The 22,631-nt window shown below is 44.6% G+C and overlaps 1 protein-coding gene across 2 annotated transcripts in view; it reads right to left on the reverse strand.

Annotated features, from left to right (window-relative positions):
• Positions 1 to 22,631, reverse strand: part of WLS (Wnt ligand secretion mediator) — a 135,247-nt gene that overhangs the window by 15,243 nt on the left and 97,373 nt on the right. The window contains exon 12 of one of the 2 annotated variants that reach the window (XM_033225258.1): positions 11,469 to 12,450. The exons of the other annotated variant lie outside the window; for it this stretch is intronic. Coding sequence (XP_033081149.1) covers positions 12,341 to 12,450 — 110 coding nt within the window. The 3' untranslated portion in view covers positions 11,469 to 12,340. Of the gene's footprint in view, positions 1 to 11,468; positions 12,451 to 22,631 lie in introns of those variants that run through there. 2 annotated transcript variants of the gene reach the window in all.

Genomic DNA, 22,631 nt, shown 5'->3' on the forward strand with positions numbered 1-22,631 from the left:
CCAGCTGTCCTGCAGTGAAAGGGAACAGAATGATAAAATGCTTTTGAGAAAGAGCACATCCCATGCCTCAGATTCAGAAAGGTGGCATGTTAAAGACTGACACCTCCTCAGAAAGAAATGTGCTTAAAAACGCAATGCTCCCCAAATGTATTTGATGGCTCAACAACAAACCCCTGACTGCAATCGCTCAACAGAACCAGCATCCTGTGAAACACACCTTGAGAAACCTGTAGTGGACCCTCTGGCATCCACAGATTCAACTTTCTTGTCTTCAGTGACTGCAGATAGAGCGAGCCCATGGGGTGATAACTGGCAGTTTTGCTGCGGAACAAATCTGAATCATGCCTACTGCCAGGCTGGGGCTCTGGGCCAAGGTCAGCTTGGGATAGGGTGAGGATCGGAGGGCTGGAAAGATAGAGGGGACTTGGAGACTGCCAACTACTGGTTAACTTGTGGCATAAGGAGGATATATACAGAAAACACTGGATTCTATAGCTGAAATGTGTCATTTGGAGAAATTTAGGAGCCAATATAAAAATTCCTTATTTGTCATTTGGGGGATTCAAGAAAGTCATGGGCTATATATATTCCACAGGTGTCAAGAATCTATCATGATGATGATGATGGCAAAGACAATGATAGATCACTTTTTAAAACTTACTATATGCCAAGCATTCCTAATTCATATGTTCCCAACAGCAATGCTAAGTGGTATAATCCTCATTTCTGAGGGCGAAGAAATTGTGGCACAGAGCTGGCTCCTCGTTTTGATCCCTTTCATGCTGAATGTGACTTCTGAGACCTAGGTGACAGGCAACGACTGGTGCAGACTAAACTGACCAGATGATAGACTGGCCACTGGTCCCCTTTATCCCCCTAGCCAGCCCCCCAAGGCTGAGGGACTTGCTCAGAGCCCCATCCCAGAAGTGGGCAGAATTCAAATTTGTGCCTTAGCAAAACTTCCGGTTATCACACCATGGGCTTATTCCTTCTGGAATAGGGTAAAGCAAGAACACAGAACCCCCTTTGGGGGTGCCACGTAGGTGTGAAGCAGCCCTAATTGGGCAGGTACAGGCTGGAGTGACCTCAGTGGTGGGCCTGGGAGGGGGATACTTGGTTTGCTCTGGGGCAGTCATAGAAGGCTCAGCGCAGTGCTGGACTGCAGGTAGAACTAAGCTTGGATTGTAAGGCCTGGGATCTTCTCACAATGCTGGTCTACAGCCACTGTGTGGCCTGTGACAGGCGTCTTTCCCTGGGTCTCCGTCTTTGAAAATAGTGATACACCCCCCCACCCCACCACACCCGGACATGGGCTGCACCTTGGGTTTCAACGCAGTGACCGCTTTTCAGGAGGTCCCTCTGGGGCTCCTTGGGGTTATGGCTGCTCCAGGATGGCAAATCCAGATCATGCGAGAGGTGGCTTCACCCTCCCTCTCTCAGGGACACAAAGAAGAACTGTTGCTTCCAAATTGCACCAACACACATGCCTAGAACCCCAGTAATGAAGCTGGAACCTCTGCTGTGTGGTCAGACAAACCCAAGAATAAATTGCCCCTGCTTCTTGGCATGACACTAGGAATTTGCCATTATTCACTAGGCAGTCCCTGGGGCCTAGAGCCAATTCACTCAGTTTAAGATTCCCTCCCTTTGAGACAACGTATAGGGTGGTGATAATGAAGTCAGTCGGGCACAGCCTTGAGTGCCGGCTGTGTGACGCAGGGCAAGTCACTCACCCTCTCTGAGCTCCAGCATGCTCATTGGTAATTGGTATAAATGAAAGTACCTATATCCTGTGACTGCTGTGAGGTGCTGGCACATTATCAGTGCTTTGTAAAGAGCAGCTATTACTCTTGTTGTTGCTTGGACATTTGTTATGGGGGGGAAATACTGTTTTAAATTTTTTTTAAAAAACAAATTTCTGAAGGTATTTTCAAATGAAACTTTAAAATATGTTTTTCTCTCCTTATAAAGTTAAAATTTTTGTATGAGGTTAGGCATTTAAAAAAAAAATTAACAAATAGCAATCAAGGGCTTCTAAACAATTCCAGGGACTCCCTTGCTGCTCTCTTCCACTAGTCTTCCACCCTCTCCCTCCTGGCAGCAGTCGCTAGCATTTTTTGTATGGCTCACCCTGGAGGTCAGCAAGCTCTGCACCTCCTGGTTGGGAGCTGCCAGCTCTCCCCTGCAGCTGTCCCCAAGTCCTCCTGCTGTAGGTTGTCCCTTTGTCCCAGAGCACTCACCCTAACAGGGAAGTCCCTCATTTCTTCATTAACTTCCAGGTTGCTCCCTGCCCATTAACGCTGAGCTGGAGATGCAGGGCTCACAGGACCTTACAACAGGGACCAGGAGCAGCAGCTTGGAGATTCAGGCCTTCTTTGGCTTCCTTGACCCTCCTGTCCCAGGGCCAGCATCAGGGAGGGAGGAAGAGGACAGGGATGGATGACTCCTCTGACAACCACACGGGGTAAGGCCAGGCTCACGGTCACACAGTGGCTGAGCCAGAAGACCAGTGTTTTTGCTTTTCCGTCTAATAGTGGCTCCATCTATACAAAATTTTGGGCAGGAAGGGCAATGCATCTATCAGAACTCACTGGTGACAGGCGCAGCAGGAGCTAAATTGGCTGAGTTGAACCAGGCTGTTACTTCCAAGCTGTGTGACCTTAGGGAAATCACCCAACCTCTCTGTGCCAACAACTGCACCTACCTCATAGGATTCACTTAAGGATTAAAGAAGCTGATCAATATCAAGTGATTAAAATCCTACCTGGCATATCCATAGCAAGGATTCTACACGCTAGATATTGTTGTTGCTGTTAAGCCTCATGAAGGCAGGAGTCTTTGTCTATGTTGGTTACTGATCTGTGTTAGAACAGTGCCTGGTACTTAATAGGTGCTCTATAAACAGTTGTTGGGTGGCTGAATCTATTCCTTCAAGATAAAACTCTTTTGCAATGCAGCCATTGTTTATCTTGGCCAGCAGAGGGCAGCAAATAGCTGTGACTAATTAATTGTGGGCAAGGGTGGTTTTAATTTTGAAGCCTAACAGAACTGTCCATCCTGAGTCAGTTAGGGAAATAAAAGGTTGCCATGTACCTGTACGACCGGTCCTGACCCCTCCCACTTGCCTTTGTGTCAGGCATTCAACTCACAAAAAATCTTGGTTCCATTTCTTCTCAATTTATTTTCAATTTCCTTCCTTCCTTCCTCCCTCCCTTCCACTATTCCTGCTTTTCCTCCTTTCTCCGTTTTCTCTAATCATATTTCCCACTGCCCCTACACTCACTCCTCTGCATCAAGCTAGTATATTGTACACACTCCCAAACTATCTGTACAACTGCAGCTTGTACTGCAAACCATGACATCTAGAGTGGATCCTTACACAGTATTCTTCCCAACCAATGAATGCTGCTAAACATAGTGTAACTTTTAAAAAAACATGCAGTTTGATAACTCTAGACCCAGAGAGGTACTATAGCTTGGCCAAGAACACACAGCAATTAGGGGTAACATTAGAGCCCTAGCCAAGGCCTTCTGCTGTCCATTATACAGCCTCATCACACACGTTCTCTTTTGCCAACAGGAGGCTCATGCGGTCCCTGTCATCCAGTCAATACAGCCATCAGCTTCTGGCCCCAGACACCTTTCCTCTGCACTGTGGCACAGAGGAGCAGACTGCTTTGGAGGGCAGCTCCCTGGGAGCTCCAGGGACCCTGGCCAGGCAGCCAGTGCCACTGACTTCTTCCTCGGCTCACTGAGCCCCTGCCTGCAGCTCTCCTGTTTCCTCTGTGCTGCAGTGAAAGTTCATCTTCCCCCGATGGCACATTTCTTTGCCACAGACAGGACCCTCACTGGCAGTCGTAGATGAGTTCTTGGGGAGCTTCTGGGTCTTGTTGGAGCCTTCTGGCACCATGTGTGGATAGGATGGCTCCGACACCCAAGCCTCACCACTGCTCTGGGGGTCACCCAGTGACATGATCTCCCAGCTTGCTAGATCCTTTCCTTCCCAATTGTGATCCAAAAAATCATGCTAGGATAACCATCTGGAAAAAATGTTTAATTGATCTTCCAGCTAGGAAACAAATTCTATATGAATTGATGAGTTAAAAAAACTAAAAAAGGGAATTTTTAAAACTAGAAAAAATATGGGTGACCTATTATCTTAGGGGATATTTCTTTAAGCATGAAAGCAAAACTAGAAACTATAAAAAAATGTACAGGTTGACTACATAGAAATTAAAAAGCTCTATATCCTGGTAAACATCCAAATCAAAATAAAAGCTAGTGACAAATGGAGAAAAGTTGAGCCACCCATGTAACAGGCAACGGCTAAATATACTAAATCAGACTCTCAAGAAAGTGGTAAAGAATCTGAACTGACAACCTAAAAATATCAAGTCATAGGAACATGAAACATGCTCACTGTTACTGGTAGTGAACTAAATGCAAAATTCAGCTTCTACATCTTGAAGTTGGAAATTTCAAACCTACATAGTGTCAGTGAGGATGCAGGGCCACAGGCTCTCTCATTCTGCTGTTGGCACACTTCTGGAGGGCTCTGTATGCTTACAGGTGTCCATGATAAATGCTTTTCTGTGTAGCCTTCATTGCTATCACTGTACTACCTGTTACCTCCTCCCTCCCGCCTTCCTTTACCACATCAATATACTTCACGATGATAGGGACATTGTTTACTGATCCGCCCAGATGCTTAGAATAGCACCTGGCCCGGCTGGGCACAGTGGCTCATGCCTATAATCCCAGCACTTTGGGAGGCCAAGGTGGGCAAATCACAAGGTCAGGAGTTTGAGACTAGCCTGGCCAACATGGTGAAACCCCATCTCTACTAAAAACAAAAAATTAGCTGGGCATGGTGGCAGACGCCTGTAATCCCAACTACTCAGGAGGCTGAAGCAGGAGAATCACTTGAACCCGGGAGGTGGAGGTTGTAGTTAGCCTAGATCGTGCCACTGCACTCCAGCCTGGGTGACAGAGCGAGACTCCGTCTCAGGAAAAAAAAAAAAAAAAAAAAAAAAAAAAAGTAGCACCTGGCCCCAAATTAGATGTTCAACATATGCTCATTGAATGAATAATTGATCTTTAACCCAGTAGCTCTTAAGCATTGATACTAGGCAATAATCAGTGATGTACAAAAAAGATTTCTATCCAAGGATGCTCATTTAAACATATATTGTGATAGTCAAACTTTGCAAACCACTGAAATGTCGAGTAAAAATTATGAACCATCCTTATTAGAGACTATAATAGTAAAGTCATTAAAATCATGTTATAGTAGACAACATAATAACATAGAAAGATTTCCTAGATATATTGTGAAAAGGGCAGGTTATATAACTGTCCAGAAATTTATTTTCTATGTCTAATACAATTTTAATTTATATAAATCTGCATATACATGGAAAAACTTGTGTAAGAACATACTGACATTTTAACAGTATTTCTCTGGATAGAGTAATTGTAAAAAGTTTACATGTTTTTCTTTACTCTTTCATGTATTTTTGCAGTTTCTGCAATAGGACCATTCTGTTTTTGAGACTAGATTAAAAACAATTTAGCAGAGGCTATGGGTGCCTCACCCATATTCCTCAAGCTGGCCCTAGTTCCAAGGAGCTAAGAGCCTGGGGGTGGCCCTCTACCTACAAAGGGTGGGAGTGAGTGGGTGACTCTCACAGCTTCCTCTGCCCCAGGAGACAACTCTGCAGCGTGTTCCTCACAGCTTGGCAGAGCCCCTGGCAGTGCACCTTGGTGGCTGTTCTTTGCGTTCCCTTCTTCTCAGCCTCACTTCTCCATGCCACCTCAGTGCTTCCTGGAATCACCTTTCGAGCCAGCTACTTGCACACAAATCCTTGTCCCGGAGTTTGCTTTTAGGAGGAGCCCAGGCTAAAAGGCACAAATGCTGTTTTAAAAATCCTGCCCACTCCGTGTAAAGAAAGTTAGCCAAGCACAGTGCTATAGAAATAACTCCTGTCTGGGCTGTTTCTATGTGTCGTCCACTTTCAATCTCTCAGCATCCCTGAGTGGAAGAGAGATCTTGCTTAACTGGGAGGGAAGGCCAAAGGGTTTCTGGATACAGGAGCCACCTTGGGGAGCTTAGAGCCTCAGAAGAGGCAAGGATGTAAGTTATAAGAAGGGGCTGTCCAAATAATAAATGAGATTAATGAACCACCCCTGCGATGCCAGCACATGGCTCACAGCAGATCTGCCTCAGGCGTCTACCATTGCTATAGGATGCCATGAACACCTACTCTCCCTTATGAGGCTTAGAATCAGGGCTGCTGAGAACTTCATAAATCATCTCATTCGGGTGAGGTAGAGGAGGTGGGTAGCTTCCGTGAGGGTCCCAGAGCAAGAGTTAGAGACAGAGCCAGGACCAGAACTTACTGAAAAGCTATAATCCAAAGTCTGACTTGGGTTCTGAGGATTTGCTCAGGGATAGATGACATTCTCGATTTGGCCTGAAGAGGGCAGACACTTGCCATTCATGGAGGTGAAGAGCTTGTTTTTAAGGCCGGACTAACATCTCCCAATAAGGTCATTTGGTTCTAGTGAGAGTTACAGCTCACAACATTCTTGACTCTTCTGCTGCAAATATGCTACTGGAAAGACACTGAAGTTCAGAGACTGAAATTCCTTTAGTTCCAACTCTGGCACTGTAATAGGTGACCTTGCACAGTTCACTTCACCTCTCTGAGTCTCACTTCTTTACTCATGAAGTAAGATCTCTACTCTGTGACTGAGAAGGTGGTATTGGGGGGGAAATATGTAACTTACAAAGTTACATATTACAACACACATCACTGCTGTTAAATTCTGTGTGTGTGTCTGTGTGCGCACATGCACACTCGTGGAGAGAGCTTGACAAAGGAGAGAGGCCTAGGCCAAAGGAGGTTTTTCTGGCCTCAGGTGAATATATATTTGTAAATTCTCTAGCAATTGGAACCAGTCCACTTTGTACTTGGAAAAGACTTAACTGCTTTTCCTTATATTTCAAACTGTACTTTTTTAAAAGCTAAAGTGTCCCTTAACCTAACTGGTGTATGAGGAAAAAATACATAACAGGGATATATGTAAATTTCTACCATTAAGTCAAAAATATTGCTGAATACAGAGAAGGTATTGGTAATATGAATTTTTAAAACTAAGTATTTTAGTGGTTACTTGGTCATGAGAAGCAAAAAAGTAAGAAGTATTTTTTAAAATCCTGTACCATTTTCTTAGAACATCAAGCCCTAGTACAGGAAGGGACATTTTCACACTAATCTGTGCCAGCTGGAGCAGTCCTGCCATCTGAACATCATATTTTGGAACACTGAGAAGCTAGGATGCAGTTAACAGGTAAGTAGTAATGGGAGAACTTTCTAGAAACCATGTCTGGAGGAGGGGTTCAGGAGCTGAGATGCTGAGCCTGGGGAAGGGAAGACTTGAGTGGGGCAGGCCCTACAAAAAGGGGTTCCATCAATCCAAATAAGTACAAGTCACAAAGGAAAGGTCTGGTCTCAAGAGCAAAGGGCATTCTTCCCTGAGAGATCAGTGTGTTGTCACAGGAGACAGCAAGCTCTGAATACTTCAAGACATGCTTAGAAGGCCCCTCGATGTCAGTGGAAAAGGGGTTGCTAATGTCATCTCAGAAACCAAGTTATCCTCATACAACAAAATCAATCACATATCAAAATGTGATGGAGAGCGAACCTGCAGCAGTCAGATGGTTCCCGGAGCACTACAGGATAAAAACGGCCTGGAAATACAGAAGACAAAGTACAGGATCATGAATGTCTGGATGCACCAGCAAGTTGAGCCTGACCAACTGCACTGACATCTTGATGAGTCAGCTTGAATCAAGAAGATGGGTCCTAAACAATTCAGGGTCACACCTGAGAGAGAGATGGGGATTAGTCAAGTGTGTTCACTCTCTCACCAACTCTCCCTGATTGAATTCCCACACTATGCTAGGCACTTTTTAGGGAGCTGTGTATATTTTCTTTGGAGGCACAGGGTTAGGACATTATCTCCTCCAAGGATACCAATATATCTGTGCATTTATTCCTGGTCTACCAAAACCTTCTATTTCCTCTTTTAGCCTCCATGGTTACCTGAAAATAGGAAGGGAGGAAGTCTACGATGCTGGAGCCACAAGATATGTGCATTCTTTACTGTAAAAGATCACACGGAAATTCTAGTTTATGGATTCCTCAATGTTACCATTCAGCCTTTGGAAGCCTGATTCAATTTGAAAGAGAAGATAAAATATAGTTTCTAGAACGGCCAAGGTGAGGATGAGACCGAAGACCACGGCGTGGCCACTACCATGTGAACACTAGGAGGTCCTCAAACCTCTCCTGACATTTCTCTTGAACTTCTCCAAGTTACCTGCTGGGACCCCAGGGATGAGTTCCAAGGGCCCCATCAGCTCTGCGATTATAGGCTGAACTCAGGCATCAGAATTGTTAGACAGCTTTATCTGAGTTCTGAGAAATGGTTAAAACCACCCTTGGCAGTCACATGTGGAACTACTTATTTCATTACTATGGACATTTTCTTGTAGGAACACCCTCATAGTGAAAATCCATTGGGATAACCAACATAAAACTGATTTTTCTATTTGATATAGCAATTGCATCTTATTTGTCTGTTGTATGTATTGGTAAACTTTCTTATTTTTTAAAAACAGACCTGGAAAATTTTATACTTTTTTCCTATAATATCTTTTAAAGCTGCTTGAAAAATGTTTATTATGACAATGTATAAAACTAGTTTACATGGCCAATAATACATTTTGTCTCTAGGTTGATGATCCTTAATCAAGCAGTTTCTCACCTCTGGAGTTCCACTTCTCTTTCCACTGATTGAAATGGGTTGCATCCAACCTGCATTCTTGAAACTGAGACTTCTTTAGTGAAACTCCAACATCCACCACACATTGGTGGAGAACGCAGAACAGCCAGGGGACATACTGCAACCCCCCTCCTTTGGATCTCAAGTTTCTACTCCACTGTCCGTTTGTTATTTCTCTCCTGTCTCAGAATGAAAGTGTCCTTTCACTCCTTCAATGCTAACTCATCAACTTGTACTCTTGGTCCCAAAACTCTGATTTTGCTTGTGGCTTACATTAGCTCCTCAACATTAGCTCCTCATTGTCTTTCCTTCATGGCTGGATCTCACCCTTCAGGTTTACAAACTTAGTTCACTTCTCTGCAGACTAAAAAACGCAAGCCTCCACTTCATTCTGGCTTCTCTCAGAGCAACCATTCTACCTCCTTCCTTCCCATCACAATTGCCCATTGACTCTGCTCCACTTCTCTGTCTACCTTCTGCCCTTGCCACTTAAGAAGGTCACACAAATCCAAACCACCAAATCCAGGAGACTTGGATCGTTAAATGCTGCTGAACCTCTCAGGACATCTAACGTTTTTTCTTTTTTCCTTGTGAATCTGGTTCTTTCTTTGAAACCGCACATTTCTCTGATTTATCTACCTTATCTGCTTCCCCTTTCCTATCGAATATAGCCATGTCTGGCTCACTACTCTTGGTGGTCATCTGCTTGATGTTTTGCTGGTCTGCCCAGTTGTCCTTCTCCTTCTCAATGGCGGTGGCTGCCCAATCTGCTGGAGCCCTCAGTTCTAATTGTTAGCTCATCGTTTCCTCAAAGAGATGGCTTTTAAAACCCAGCCCAGACAAACCCAAACTCGTCATCTTGGCCACTGTGCTAGATCTTTCCTGATCGTTTGCCCAGTTCAAAATGGATTCTCCATTCTTTGGAGATGGACACCAATCTATAGGGTGGGCCCCAAGCAGCCATTGGACCTGATTTCCTGGTCACAGGTGACTGGCACAGAGACAGCCACCTGCCTAAGGCTCCTAGTTTTTAAGTGAGAGAGGCAAGAACTGGATAAAGACTCAGTAGTGAATGGTACTGCTCTGTGAGAGAAAGGTGCATGGATTCCTGGTGCTAGGGGCCCTTAGAGCTTCTCCACTTCCCATCTTCCTGGTTAATTTAACTCTTCCACGGATCTTTCATATATGCTAGGAAAGTTCTAGTACAGTCTCTCTTTTGGCTAAGCTTGCTAGAGTTGGCTCCTACTTAGAGAACTTTAAGCAGTGGATCCACTGACACTCGTCATCCGAGAATCTCTCTTTCTGTCCAAAACCCCACCATTCCCTTCCCCAGCAACGGCCCGAAATTTGACTCTGATCTTACTTTCTGTGCAACCCGCATCCAGAACATTCAAACCTTATGCATTTTATCTCCAAAATAATCCTCTCCTCCAGATCCTCTGCTACTGTCCTGGTTCCAGTCTCTGTGATCTCTTTTCTGGGCTTGTCCAGCCTCTCCAGGCTCCAGTGATCATTCTGATCATATCACTTCTCTGCCTAATATCTGAGGCTAAGTCTTGTAACTCTTACTGCAGCATTAAAAACCTTCTCCATCTGGCTCACAGGTGCACAGGGCTCATCATCTGCTATTTCCATTCCTATGTGCCAGCCAGGCCTGATCTCCGACCTTATCCAAACCTTGTCCATGCTTTGCATCTTCTGTGATTTTTGTACTGCTGATCCCTTTGCCCTTTGGCTCTGGTGAAATCTTTCTTCTTTAAGGCCTGTCTCAGGTCCTTTTCCTAACCCAGGGGATAGAGAAACGTTCCCTCCATCTTCTGGGACAAGAGTTCCCTGCTAGACTGGGAGGCACAGCTCCCTTTGATTCCTGGCGCTGCAGTGGTTGGTTGGTAAATGGATATTGAGTGCACAGGATTGTACACCACCCAGTGTCTACCAGATTAGGAAAAGGTCTAGAGAGAATAGCCAAAGTCAAAGTATTTTCCGCTGTCACTGCTTACCATGCTGTAAGCCAAAGTCAGGAAAAGGAAGGCTAGGGATGCCGAGTGATGAATTACATGGACTGTACCCCAGACCTCCAGACCTCAGCGTCTGAAAAACAAGTTACTCATAAAACTGGTTTTAGACTCCAGGAAAAACACATTTATGTGGCTTGTTGTTCATAAAACACTTCCATATACATGAACTGATTGAAATGTTCACTGTGACCCCAGTAAGCAGTTAAAGTTTATGAATATAAAAGTGAGGAAATAGCCAGGTCAGATTTAAATCACAGACCTTCGACAGGAAGCAGTGTTCCTTCTCTCCGCTACCTCCAGTGCAAGTGTTAAAATACAATGAAAACGGCTACTGGGGAAAGTCTGAATAGGGCAGGAGACGGCTCTGCTTCTAAAGCATGTGATGTTTTCCCCACCTTTGTTGTCACACATATGAGCATCCATGGCCAGTCTAGGGAGGCTAACCACACAGGACAGAAAATGTCACCCTTTCCCCAGGAATAGATATTATCCCAAAACACTTTCATTTGATGATAAAGTCTATTGGTTTTTCAGAAACCTATTTTCCCAATCAACAACCCACCCCGAGGTTCAACCTGGAAAATAATCTGCATGCATGTGTATGAGTTTGAGCAGGAGGGGGTATACATGTACACATATGCATATACATACAGGTTTATTTAAATGATTGGATCTACACTTTTGGAGGCTATTTGAAGTATCTTATCAAAATAAAACGAGTTTTAAGCAAGAGGTTAAAAAAGCTTTTCAGACCCAAAGGTCATTTAATACAATAAATCCTACTTGGGTAGTTTAGCAAACATTTTTTAAAACCCACATCCAACAGATTGGTTAGTATTAGATATACAGATTTGGTTTCAAAGCTGAAATACCCCTGGTGGAATAGATCTTCTCATGAAATTCAGTTATTTTATATTATGCCACAAAACAGGGACACGTATCTATTGACAACTTAAATATTAACTCAGTAGGCTACCTGGCGATATAAATAGGAAAAAAACAGTGGTCATGGATTAGGAGTGAGAAGACTATGACAGCAGCCTACCTTGGACTGGGACTGCAAAGAATGTTAAAATCTATCCTAGAATTTAGAACAGGAAAAAATGTCAAATATTCCACTCCCCATTCGGCCCAAACCATCCCCCAAGGAATACACCCCCCACCCCACCACATGAGGTTTACTAACCACCTGCTACAGATGTTACTATGTCACTAGTTAACAATGATCACAGAAAATGTGTCATACCAGAGTTTTTGTTATCATACACAATGTATTAGTGGCTGCAGGAATCTTCCTCCAAAAGCTACCGTCAGAAGGCAAACTGACAAATGTCCATGCCGCTGGTCCAAGAAACCACAGCTAAGAGCCACGAGGCAATCGTTTGCACATTGAGCTCTCTCTGGCATGCTCCCCGCTCTAGTTAGAGGGGCTGGGGTATGGAGAAACCGTCCCAGCCGGGCGCTGCAGCCTCCTACTCCTGGGCCTCCTTGCGGGTCAACTTGTAGATCTCAGTGGGTCCGTCCACATGGGTGATAGTGGTGGTGAGCTGGAGTTCTTCCCCACTATGGACACCCAGATCGCCTGAAACAGGGTTTTCTGTGTTAGATGTGTTCAAGGAGGAAGAAGAAGCAAGCTGGATTTCATCTCATGGACAACTGCCCTGACTCTAGCCCTCTTTGACATTCTGAGCACACAGAGAAACCCAGGGCACACAACATTCAGAACAAGGGCTAACTCCAAACCTGTTCACTTGGGCTTTGCAGAACTTTTTAAAATATCATTTTTGGCTCCCAAATGACAGTCATGAAGATGCATGAGTCAGCTCACTGCTGATATTATTCATAGTAATCATTAATATTTAATGAGCATTTACTTTGTGCCTGACGCTATTCTGATCACTTTGTAAGTGATCTTCTTTAATCCTCGCAGAAGCCCTCTGAAGTAGGCAGTATGAACGTGCCAGCCTTACAGATGAGGAAGCTGGGAGGTAGGCAAGGTAATTGTCCTGGGTTGAGGAGTAGGCCCACAAGAGAGCTGGCAAAGGAATGTCTGATGCCAAGACTGATGTGATGGGCTAAACCAACATAACACACCTCCCGACGGATGAGTCAGTCAGGCACCAACACATTTGCTGTGAATAATTTACAAAACAGGAGCCAGATGCAGTGGCCCAGGCCTGCAATCTCAGCTACTTGAGAAGCAGGGGTAGGAGGACTGCTTGAAGCCAGGAGTTTCAGATCATCCTTGGCAACAGAGCGAGACCCTGTCTCTAAAAAAATTTTTGTTTTAATTACCTGGGTGCAGTAACTCACACGTGTAACCTCAGCTACTCAGGAGGCTGAGGCAAGAGGATCACTCGAGCACAGGAATTCTAGGCTGCAGTGAGCTATGATTGCACCACTCACTCCAACCTGGGTGACAGAGTGAGACTTTGATTCTAAAATAGTAAAAAATAAACTACAAAGCATCTACGTCACGTGAAGGCAAATAAGATCTGCTTGTATCTACCCACAGATTGGGCAAGGAGCCATATCTAACACATCTAGGAACAATGCGAGGCTTTATTCTCCGGGAAAAAAAAAAGTGCCAGAAACATACTGTGAATTTTCTTCTGCCCTCAGGATTGCCCCAAGTGTTCTGAACTCATTATCAGTGGACAGTGTACTGCTAAAATGGAATAATTTGAACTTTTCTAAATTAGTAGGAGAAAAAAATTTCTCTAAGTTAAACCTCGAAAACTCTGCTACCTGCCGTAAGACAAGTGAATGTAAAAACCACAAAGGGAAAATGGAAATCATAACCACGCTCAGTTTGACTGTGTGTGGAGGTGCATATGCGCACAGATGTTTGTGGAGAGGGGTGCTGGGGAACAGGAAGTTAAACTTGTGTCCGTGATTTTTACATTGTGCACGTATTATATGTATCATGTTTTCTGGAACTGAAGTTTTTCTAATTTAAAGCACAGAATTAGATAACTAAATGCTGTTTTCCATTGAAATGCCACACCATAACTTAGAAGAAACCTTGGCCCTACACTTAGGACTAATAATCTTATCACTAATTTAAGAACTCCTGGGCATCAATGAATCTGGTGGCCTTAGAATCCCGGAGGTCACTCCCACCCACTGGCCCAGCAGGCTGCTTGGCTGGTTCCCTTCACGTGTGCCATGGAGTATTAGTTTCTCATCGCAGACCCATTTCTCTGTGGCTGCACAGCAAAATCAGTCCTATTATTAAATGCCACCTGTAAGCTCTCTACCCAGGAGATTCCCTGGCCTCAGAAGCAGGCTCATTGGCTGCTGCAGAGGACTGCTAAAGGCATTTGGGGCTGTTTTGGCAAGGGTCTAATCCACAGGACTATGGTAGAGAAGGTATTAAAGGGGCATCAGTCCAGCCTCCGGCACATCCACATTCATCTGCCCTCAAGCCAGACCACAGATGCCAAGTAAGGTTGGTGAGAGGCTTTAGCTGGGCTACTTTGGGCCAAGCTGAACCACTGCTTGTACAATGAGCAACTACTCCCAGGCCAATAACTTGTATTCTCACTGCTGCAACATCTAGTCCACACCTCAGTCAAGCACAAGCAGTCTACGCCTCACATTTCTCAAAGCTATTTCTGGATTTGCATATCTGGCTAGCCATCAGAACTTCAAAGCCGGTTTCATGATCTGCATGTCTGTGTGAGTCATCAAAATTTCAAAGAGAGTCCTGACGACCCCAGTGGACCCATTAGCACTCATAACCATTTACCTAAAGAATCCCTTTCCCTGAGGACTTCTTAGAAATAGACACTAGAGAGTAATTCTACTCAGGCTTTGAACCAAAGATGTTAATTCTTTAAACTTAAAATATGACTCCAATTAGCAGATCCTAGAATATGCATATGATCCTACAGATCACTTGAAAAAACAGCCAGAATTGCTTTGGCTTCTTTATGTAAATGGATACCTATGTTATAATGCTTGTCACATGCCTGACACAGTTCTAAATACTGTACAAATATTAATGCACTTAATTCTCATAGCAGTCCTCAGACAGAGGCACTATTACCATCACTCCCATTCTGTTGATGAACAAACTGAGGCATGGAGAGGCTAAGTAACTTGCCCAAGGCCCAAGCTGCTAAATTGTGATATGGAAGTCAAATAAATAAGTGCCAGAATGCAGGCTCTCAACTTTTGGATTCTGCTGCCTCTTCGTAAATATTCAAGCTTCCACCAGCCAGTGAGACTACCAGTGAGGTATCAAGTCCACATGCAGAGCGTTACGGTTAAAAATATCCACATACAGCCGGGTGCAGTGGCTCACACCTGTAATCCCAGCACTTTGGGAGCTGAGCGGGTGGATCACTTGAGGTCAGGAGTTCAAACCAGCCTGGTCAACATGGCAAAACCCTGTCTCTACTAAAATTACAAAAATTAACCGGGTGTGGTGGCACGTGCCTGTAGTCCCAGCTACTCAGTAGGCTGAGGCAGAAGAATGGTTTGAACCCGGAAGGCGGAGATTGCATTGAGTCAACATCATGCCCCTGCACTCCAGCCTGGGTGATAGAGTGTCTCAAAAACAAAACAAAAAACCACATATAAAATAATTTGAATAAATTGTTTAGCATATTTACTTTGCTTTTGTATCTGACAAAATTATAGCGTATACATCAGTGAACTGACAGGAGAGCTGTTATTTATGAGTATTGGCCATATGCACTGTTAGGGGTTTAGCATGCCCTGTATTTCCTTGTATGATGTGAAGCTACTGTGGCATAATTAATTTCTCTACTGTGCTGGATGAGGACCCAGATCAATGGGACTCCATGCACCAAAATCTATGTTTCACATGTGATTTTATTGTACCTTGAAGGCCAACTGTTCCCCCTTGGGGAATGGGTGTGTGAACATGGCAGTAACATAGCATGAGTGGAGATCCCTCCACTTGCCTCCTAATTCCATCACCTCCTACTTCTGCCAAGGTCTTGCTCCATCTGTTAGTTTCCCCCTCTCTTGGCTCCTGCTGCTCAGTGCACAAACATGCTCAAAAGTCTCTTCCCATCTAAGACAAGAAAAAACCCTTCTGAAAATGTGATATGTGTCTTATTGGGGTGAAAAAGAGTGAGAAAGAAAAAAGAAAAGAATGCTTCAAATTTCTCTCCCTGGTTATGATGTCAATTCATCACAGCTCATTAACAATTAGATGACGGTTTTAGCCGGGCGAGGTGGCGGGCCCCTGTAGTCCCAGCTACTCGGGAGGCTGAGGCAGGAGAATGGTGTAAATCCGGGAGGCGGAGCTTGCAGTGAGCTGAGATCTGGCCACTGCACTCCAGCCTGGGCGACAGAGCGAAACTCCGTCTCAAAAAAAAGAAAACAATTAGATGACGGTTTATTTCTTCCTAACCTTGTGAAATGAGACCAATGTCTGGCACAGATTTCATCCCAAAGGACTACAGCAATGCATCCATATGTGTGGAGTCACATCCACAGGTGTGTAGCTGCTGCTTGGTTGTAACTGCCTGGAATGCCTAATGAGGACGAAAGCCGCATGCACTGGAGACTGCTTCTTAGGACTGGCAGCACTTTAATGACAATTGTTTGTGTATCTGTGGCCACTTCAATAAAAACGACAACTGCTATGCTCATTCTGAGGTTGTACTGCAGATTCCGGGAGAGATCAGAGGTACCACTAGAGGTCTTCTAATGTTAATAAGGACTACCTACCTCCATTCTCACCACTACCAATGCAAATTAACACCCCACTGCCCAAGTGTGAAAGCCAGGGATCTCCCACACCGTGAGTTCATATTTGTTCTCAAGGTCATACACAATGTGTGCTGGAGCCAAGATTCCAAACCATCTGTGTCTACCTCCAAAGCTTATGTTCTTTCCAGAACATTCATGACCTATCCTTTTTTGTGGAATTTTCCCTAGGCCCACACGAACCTCTCTGTTATTCACCTTCAAAGCTAAGTTCACTAAGTTCAAATGATAACTTTTTGTAATGAAATCTCTGGTTCACAGCAGAATGAGAAAAACAGGAAAGTGTAGTATTTGTAAAGCCAAATTGTTTTTAGGCAAAGGACTGTTTAAGAATATGTCTGCCTTACGTTTTTGGTGTTGATTGTTATGTTAAAGAACAAAACAGTGTGGCTGGCGCAGTGGCTCACTTCCGTAATCCCAGCACTTTGGGAGGTAGAGGCAGGAGGATCACTTGAGCCCTGGAGCTGGAGACCAGCCTGGGCAACACAGTAAGATCTTAATCAAAAGAAAAAATGATAATAAAATGGTGAACGGTAGGTTTCTACTTTTTTTTTTTTTTTTTTTTTGAGATGGAGTCTTGCTTTGTCACCCAGGCTGGAGTGCTGGAGTGGAGTGACGTGAGCCAGCTCACTGCAAGCTCCGCCTCCCGGGTTCAAGAGATTCTCCTGCCTCAGCCTCCTGAGCAACTGGGACTACAGGTGCATGCCACCAGGCCCAGCTAATTGTGTGTGTGTGTGTGTGTGTTTTAGTAGAGATGGGGTTTCACCGCATTAGCCAGGATGGTCTCGATCTCCTGACCTTGTGATCCACCCGCCTCGGCCTCCCAAAATGCTGGGATTACAGGCATGAGCCACTGCACCTGGCCTGTTCTTTTTTTTTTTTTTAAAGAAAGTAAATACCCAGAACAGTATGTGGTATGTAGTAAGTGCCCAAAACACCCACCAAAGATTCCCCTGGTGCAGGCAAGGGCAGCTCCTCTGTGCTCTGCATGGCTGGGTCTAGTCTAGCCTAGCATATCGGCACTGGTGTTCTTCCCCACTGGCGTTTAGGAAAACACCTTCAGTTAGAAAACAAGTGTGCCTTGGGATAGCTCAGCTTTGAGGATGCCTTCTGGGAGATGGGGCAGAGTGGCTTTGGTGGGCAGGGTTAGGAACCCTGGGTCCAGCAGTCTCTCAGTGCCTATCAACCCCAGAGGTCATTTATTCCAGCCTTGGAGCGAGCCATTGTCCCTGGACCTCCAAAGTACCTCCAGACATTTAGTGCCAGGCAGTAACTGCAAGTGGAAGAACACAATAAAACTTTTTCGTTTGGGGGTAAAATCTTGATGTTACAGGCTGAACTGTATCTCCCCCAAACACTCAAATTCATGTATTGAAGTTCTAACCCCTAGAACCTCAGAACGTGACTGTGTTTCAAAGATAGGGCCTTCTTAAAGAAGTAACAATGAGGTCAATTGGGGATGGGCCCCACTCCAACAGACTGGTGTCCTTTGAAAGAAAAGGAGATTAGAATACAGGTATAGACAAAGGGAAGACCAGGTGAGACAGGGAGAAAGTATCCATCTACAAACCAGAGAGAGAGGTCTCGGAAGAAACCAGCGTTGGTGATACCTTGATCTCAGACTAACTTCCAGAACTGTGAGAAAATAAGCTTCTGTTGTTTAGGACACCCCGTCTATAGTATTCGTATAACAACTCTAGCAAACATTTAGGAAGCTGAAGGTTCTTCCCAAGAAGGTAACTGAGATGTCCCTATCATGGTGGGGTGACAGGAATTCTAAGACTCAGAAAAAATGATTTTAATTGACTGGGCCAGGAAAAGTCAGGTCACTGGCAGAGCAATAGCCCTGGGAGAGGCAGGGGGCAGAAGACACCTGACTACAAACAGCTGAGCAAGGGGTGCCAGGCTGGTGACGGGGTTCATCACTTGGTTCCCACCTTCACTGGGGAATGGGGAAAGGCTTTTAAGACCTGCTTTAGGGTCTGGGTCCAGCCCATGTGACAAGACCAATCCCATCAGTGCTCACAGACATCAAGAAGCCCAGTTGGCCATGGGCAGATCATCTAACGTACAATCAGGGGGATGGCTTCAATAAAAGGGGGCGACCACTGTCAGGGCCTCGGGACTTAATCCAACCCTTTACTGAGACAACAAAAGCCAAAGCCATCTTTCCTGTGAAACAAGGGGCAGGAGACCTCAGAAGCCTCCAGAAGTAAAACTGACATCACACAGTAGCTAGCTGCCAAGACACGGAACCAGCATTGCCGCTTTTGCTCCCAGCAGAGTGGGCGCATTAGACAGAAAATGCTCAGCGTGAACAGAAATAGGAGGGAATGGTGGCAGTGAGGGCGTCTTGGTGTTCCCTCTGCCACAGTCATCTAGTTGGGAATTCTATGTCTCACTTCTTTTTTTAAAACATTCTGACAAGAATTTTATAATCAAAAGAACACAAAAATCAAAGCTATTATCAAGAGTTGTCTGACTTCATAAGCAGCTCCAGCTTCTTATTCCCACCTGAATTGTGGTTGAGTGGGTTTGGACAGTTTTTCATGTGTGCAGAGCTTTGCTGCTGGAGCCCTGGGAGGTGGTATTTCTGCTCCGAGCAGAGGGTTCACTTTAGCCTACTGCAATTCATATCTGCCTGGGAAGACATCCAGAATGATTCACAAATTGGTTATGGCAACAGGTAAAAAGAACAACTGTCATGAAAAGGCAGCAGCAGCAACAGCAACAGCAGCACCAGGGCAGAAAATACAAGTGTTCCTTGAAGGAAAAGGAACTAAAATATCTTTGCTAAATTTAAAAATCTATATGTGCATGTGTGTGTGTGTGTGTGTGTACACTCAGACACACATACATCCATAAAATGATTACACATATAATTCTACGTACATATAAATAAAATGATTAATGTGAATGAGTTTGCATATTCACTGCCACTATGGTCCACCAACCAATAGGAAGGAACCCAGGGGAAGTCCATGAAAGCCTGTGGCCACAAAGAATGTGGCACCACACTCCCACAGCACCTATCTGCTGGCGAAAACGCTCCAGGTGGAGTTGTCCTGCCACCTTTCAAGAGGTAGATGAGGAAATCTTGTACCCCAGACCAGGCTAAAGCCTCCTTGAGAGCAAGGACTAGGTTTCTGTCACTCCTTTGAGCTTCACTTCACTCCATCTTATTCAAGATGGCAAACGCTAAGTACTAAGGAATTAAGGTATGACGTGTGAGCTAAGTACTGAGGGGCTCAGTGGTTCAGTTATAAAGAATCACTTTCTGATCCACACTGTGAAAGAGAAACAGAAATACACGAGAAAATGCTCTTTGGAAAGCCATCTTGTCTTGAACCTGTGGCCCACTTTGTTCTTCTCTGTCCATTCTATGACCAAAAGAGAGAAGAAAAAGTCTATCGTGAAATGCTCAATGATTCCATTTCCTTCCTACCCACTTCTACTTCCTCCTGACACTTGGCATGGCCCTCCAACTCACATACCAAACAACCTCCATCAAAGATTCTTTCCCTTTTCTTATTGCCTTTGGTATCAGAAACTGCTTGTCTGTGCTCCGTCCAGGATCCATCTAACAAAGACTGAAGCCCGACACACCTGGGATTCACTCTCTGTACCAAGAGATCTGAATTCCTAGCTCTGAAGCTTCAAAACAAAGGAGAGAAAGAAATAGCGTGGGAAAGGCCAAAGCCAACTTAAAAATAAAAACTTCCCATGATAATGGAAAAAGAGCGTGGGAATGCTGGAGGTGGAGAAGGAATGCCATCCAGAGACTCAAAGAATGTAAAGACACATGTATCCTTCCTTGCAAGAGTTCATCTTTGAGGTTTCCACATAATATTCCAAGCTATGTCTTTCCAAGGAACTTCAAAATCTTGGCAAACGCTCTGAAATTCCTAAGATACATTGTGTGATCTGGTGGCAGATGAAGAGATGAAAAGTGAAACAAAATAGAGAAGAAAAATGAGCAGAGTGCCCAACATGCAAGAGACCCCTTCTAAATGCACAGGGTCACAGCACCATGCAGAAAAGGGAAGGGCTCACAAGCTGCCAGGGGCTCACGGGGGTGCTGGGAAGTCACAGATGATCATGTTACCAAAGGAGAACTGCTAAATCTTACGACTTCTGTGTTTAGGATCAGCATATGGTCCCCAGAGAGTTTGCCCACTAAACTGCTTGAAGAATGTTTTTTAACAGAGGTTCTACTTGGCATTTCAGGCAGGACATTTCTTTATGACAAGAGCCTTTTTTGCCTATTGAACAACATTTAATAGCACCCCCTAGAATCTGGACACTAAATGTCAAAGGCATATCCCAGTTATAGTGACCAACCAAAACAACTATGAACATTTAAAAACACCCCCTTAGCAATGGATTCAGGGGATATGACCTCTTGTTGAGAATTATTTGCAAGTTTTCCATGAAATTACAGATCAAGCTGTCTTCCATGAAAAACTCTGATGAGGGAGAGTCAAGTGCTTTTCTCAACTGCAACATTTCAAGCCTAGGAGAGCAGCTACTGTGTAGGGTGGACACATTCTCACCAATGTTTGGAAATCCCTCACCTATGACAAATATCACCCCCAGGCTGCCAACTAGTGGCAAGAGGTGTTCTTTTGCCCCTTCCCTGCTAATAGGAAGAAGGACAACCATGGACTTTCTTTTCTTTTCTTTTCTTTTTTTTTTTTTTTTTTTTTTTTGAGACAGGGCCTCCTCTGTCACCTAGGCGGCTAGAGTAGAGTGGTGCAATCATGGCTTACTGCAGCCTCAAACCCCTTGAGCTCAAGGGTTCCTTCTGCCTCAGCCTCCTGAATATCTGGAACTACAGATGCACACCACCATGCCTGACTTTTTTGTTTTTGGTTTTGTTTTGTTTTTGTGGAGACGGGGTTTCACTATGTTGCCTAGGCTGGTCTCAAACTTCTGGGCTCAAGAAATCCTCCAGCCTTGGCCTCCCAAAGTACTAGGACTACAGGTGTGAGCCATTGCACACAGCCTAACCATAGAAATTCATAGTTCAAAAGGACTTTAGGAGATCACTTACATTTGGGAGCAGTGGTACACAGAGGGTTAAGTGGTTTGCCAACAGTCACACAATAAAAACAAGCAGAAGAATTTATGTACATAAAGTGCTGTAGCACACAGTCAATACTTGATAATTATTTCCCACTGGTATTATCATTCCATCATCCAGGAAGGCCAGCCATTGCTTTAAGTGGTATTTCTCTGGAAGGTAGAAACTCTACCTACTCACATCGAGGACAAGGCCACTTGGTTTCCTCCAGTGTCCCACAGGATGACCATGGAATGAAATCAAGATTCTTGTCCCCAAGTCTGGCAGTGCTTGCTGCTGGTGTTGTGGCAGTCCGCTGCTTGAGAGGTTGCATGCTCCCATTTTCCACAGGTATAGTAAAAACACCACTCGGTGGTGTTTTTACTAGAAATGGAAAGGAAGAAGGCTGCCTAGCTCACAAGCCTTCTAGCAAAACAGTCAGTCAAATCAGAGTTGGGCAGGGGGTAGGTAAGTAAATGCTCTGTATTCTCACCTCAGACCAGAGATGGGTTTGAAACTGATTGTGACAGTATGTCTACTCCAAAGAGGTCAAGGGGTGAGGGAAACTCATGTCCAGCATGCTCTCGCATGGATATGGCAAATATAGGATGAAGACAGACGGTGGCTGAGACCACTCCATGTCCCTTGACCCCCAGCACAGATGCCTTCTTCTCCTGATCCTCTTCATCTCATCTCTCAAGTTACTACCCCCATCCCTTCTCCCCACAGATCACTGAAGGCTAATCTAGAACTCTTACTTCTAAAGCATGAATTCACTCAACATTTTAAAAGTATCCTTAAGAACTAGTCCTTGCCCTGAAGGAGTCGATGATCCAGCAGGAGCATAAAGGCACAGACGACTCATCTGCCACCTCTACACAGTGAATGTCATGTGAAAAGTAAACTCACAATCCCCTAGGCATATTCCTTAGGACAACAGTTTCAAGAGATAC

The sequence above is a fragment of the Trachypithecus francoisi genome, unplaced genomic scaffold (genome assembly GCF_009764315.1).
Source record: "Trachypithecus francoisi isolate TF-2019V2 unplaced genomic scaffold, Tfra_2.0 Lachesis_group12, whole genome shotgun sequence".
NCBI classification, from domain to species: domain Eukaryota; kingdom Metazoa; phylum Chordata; class Mammalia; order Primates; family Cercopithecidae; genus Trachypithecus; species Trachypithecus francoisi.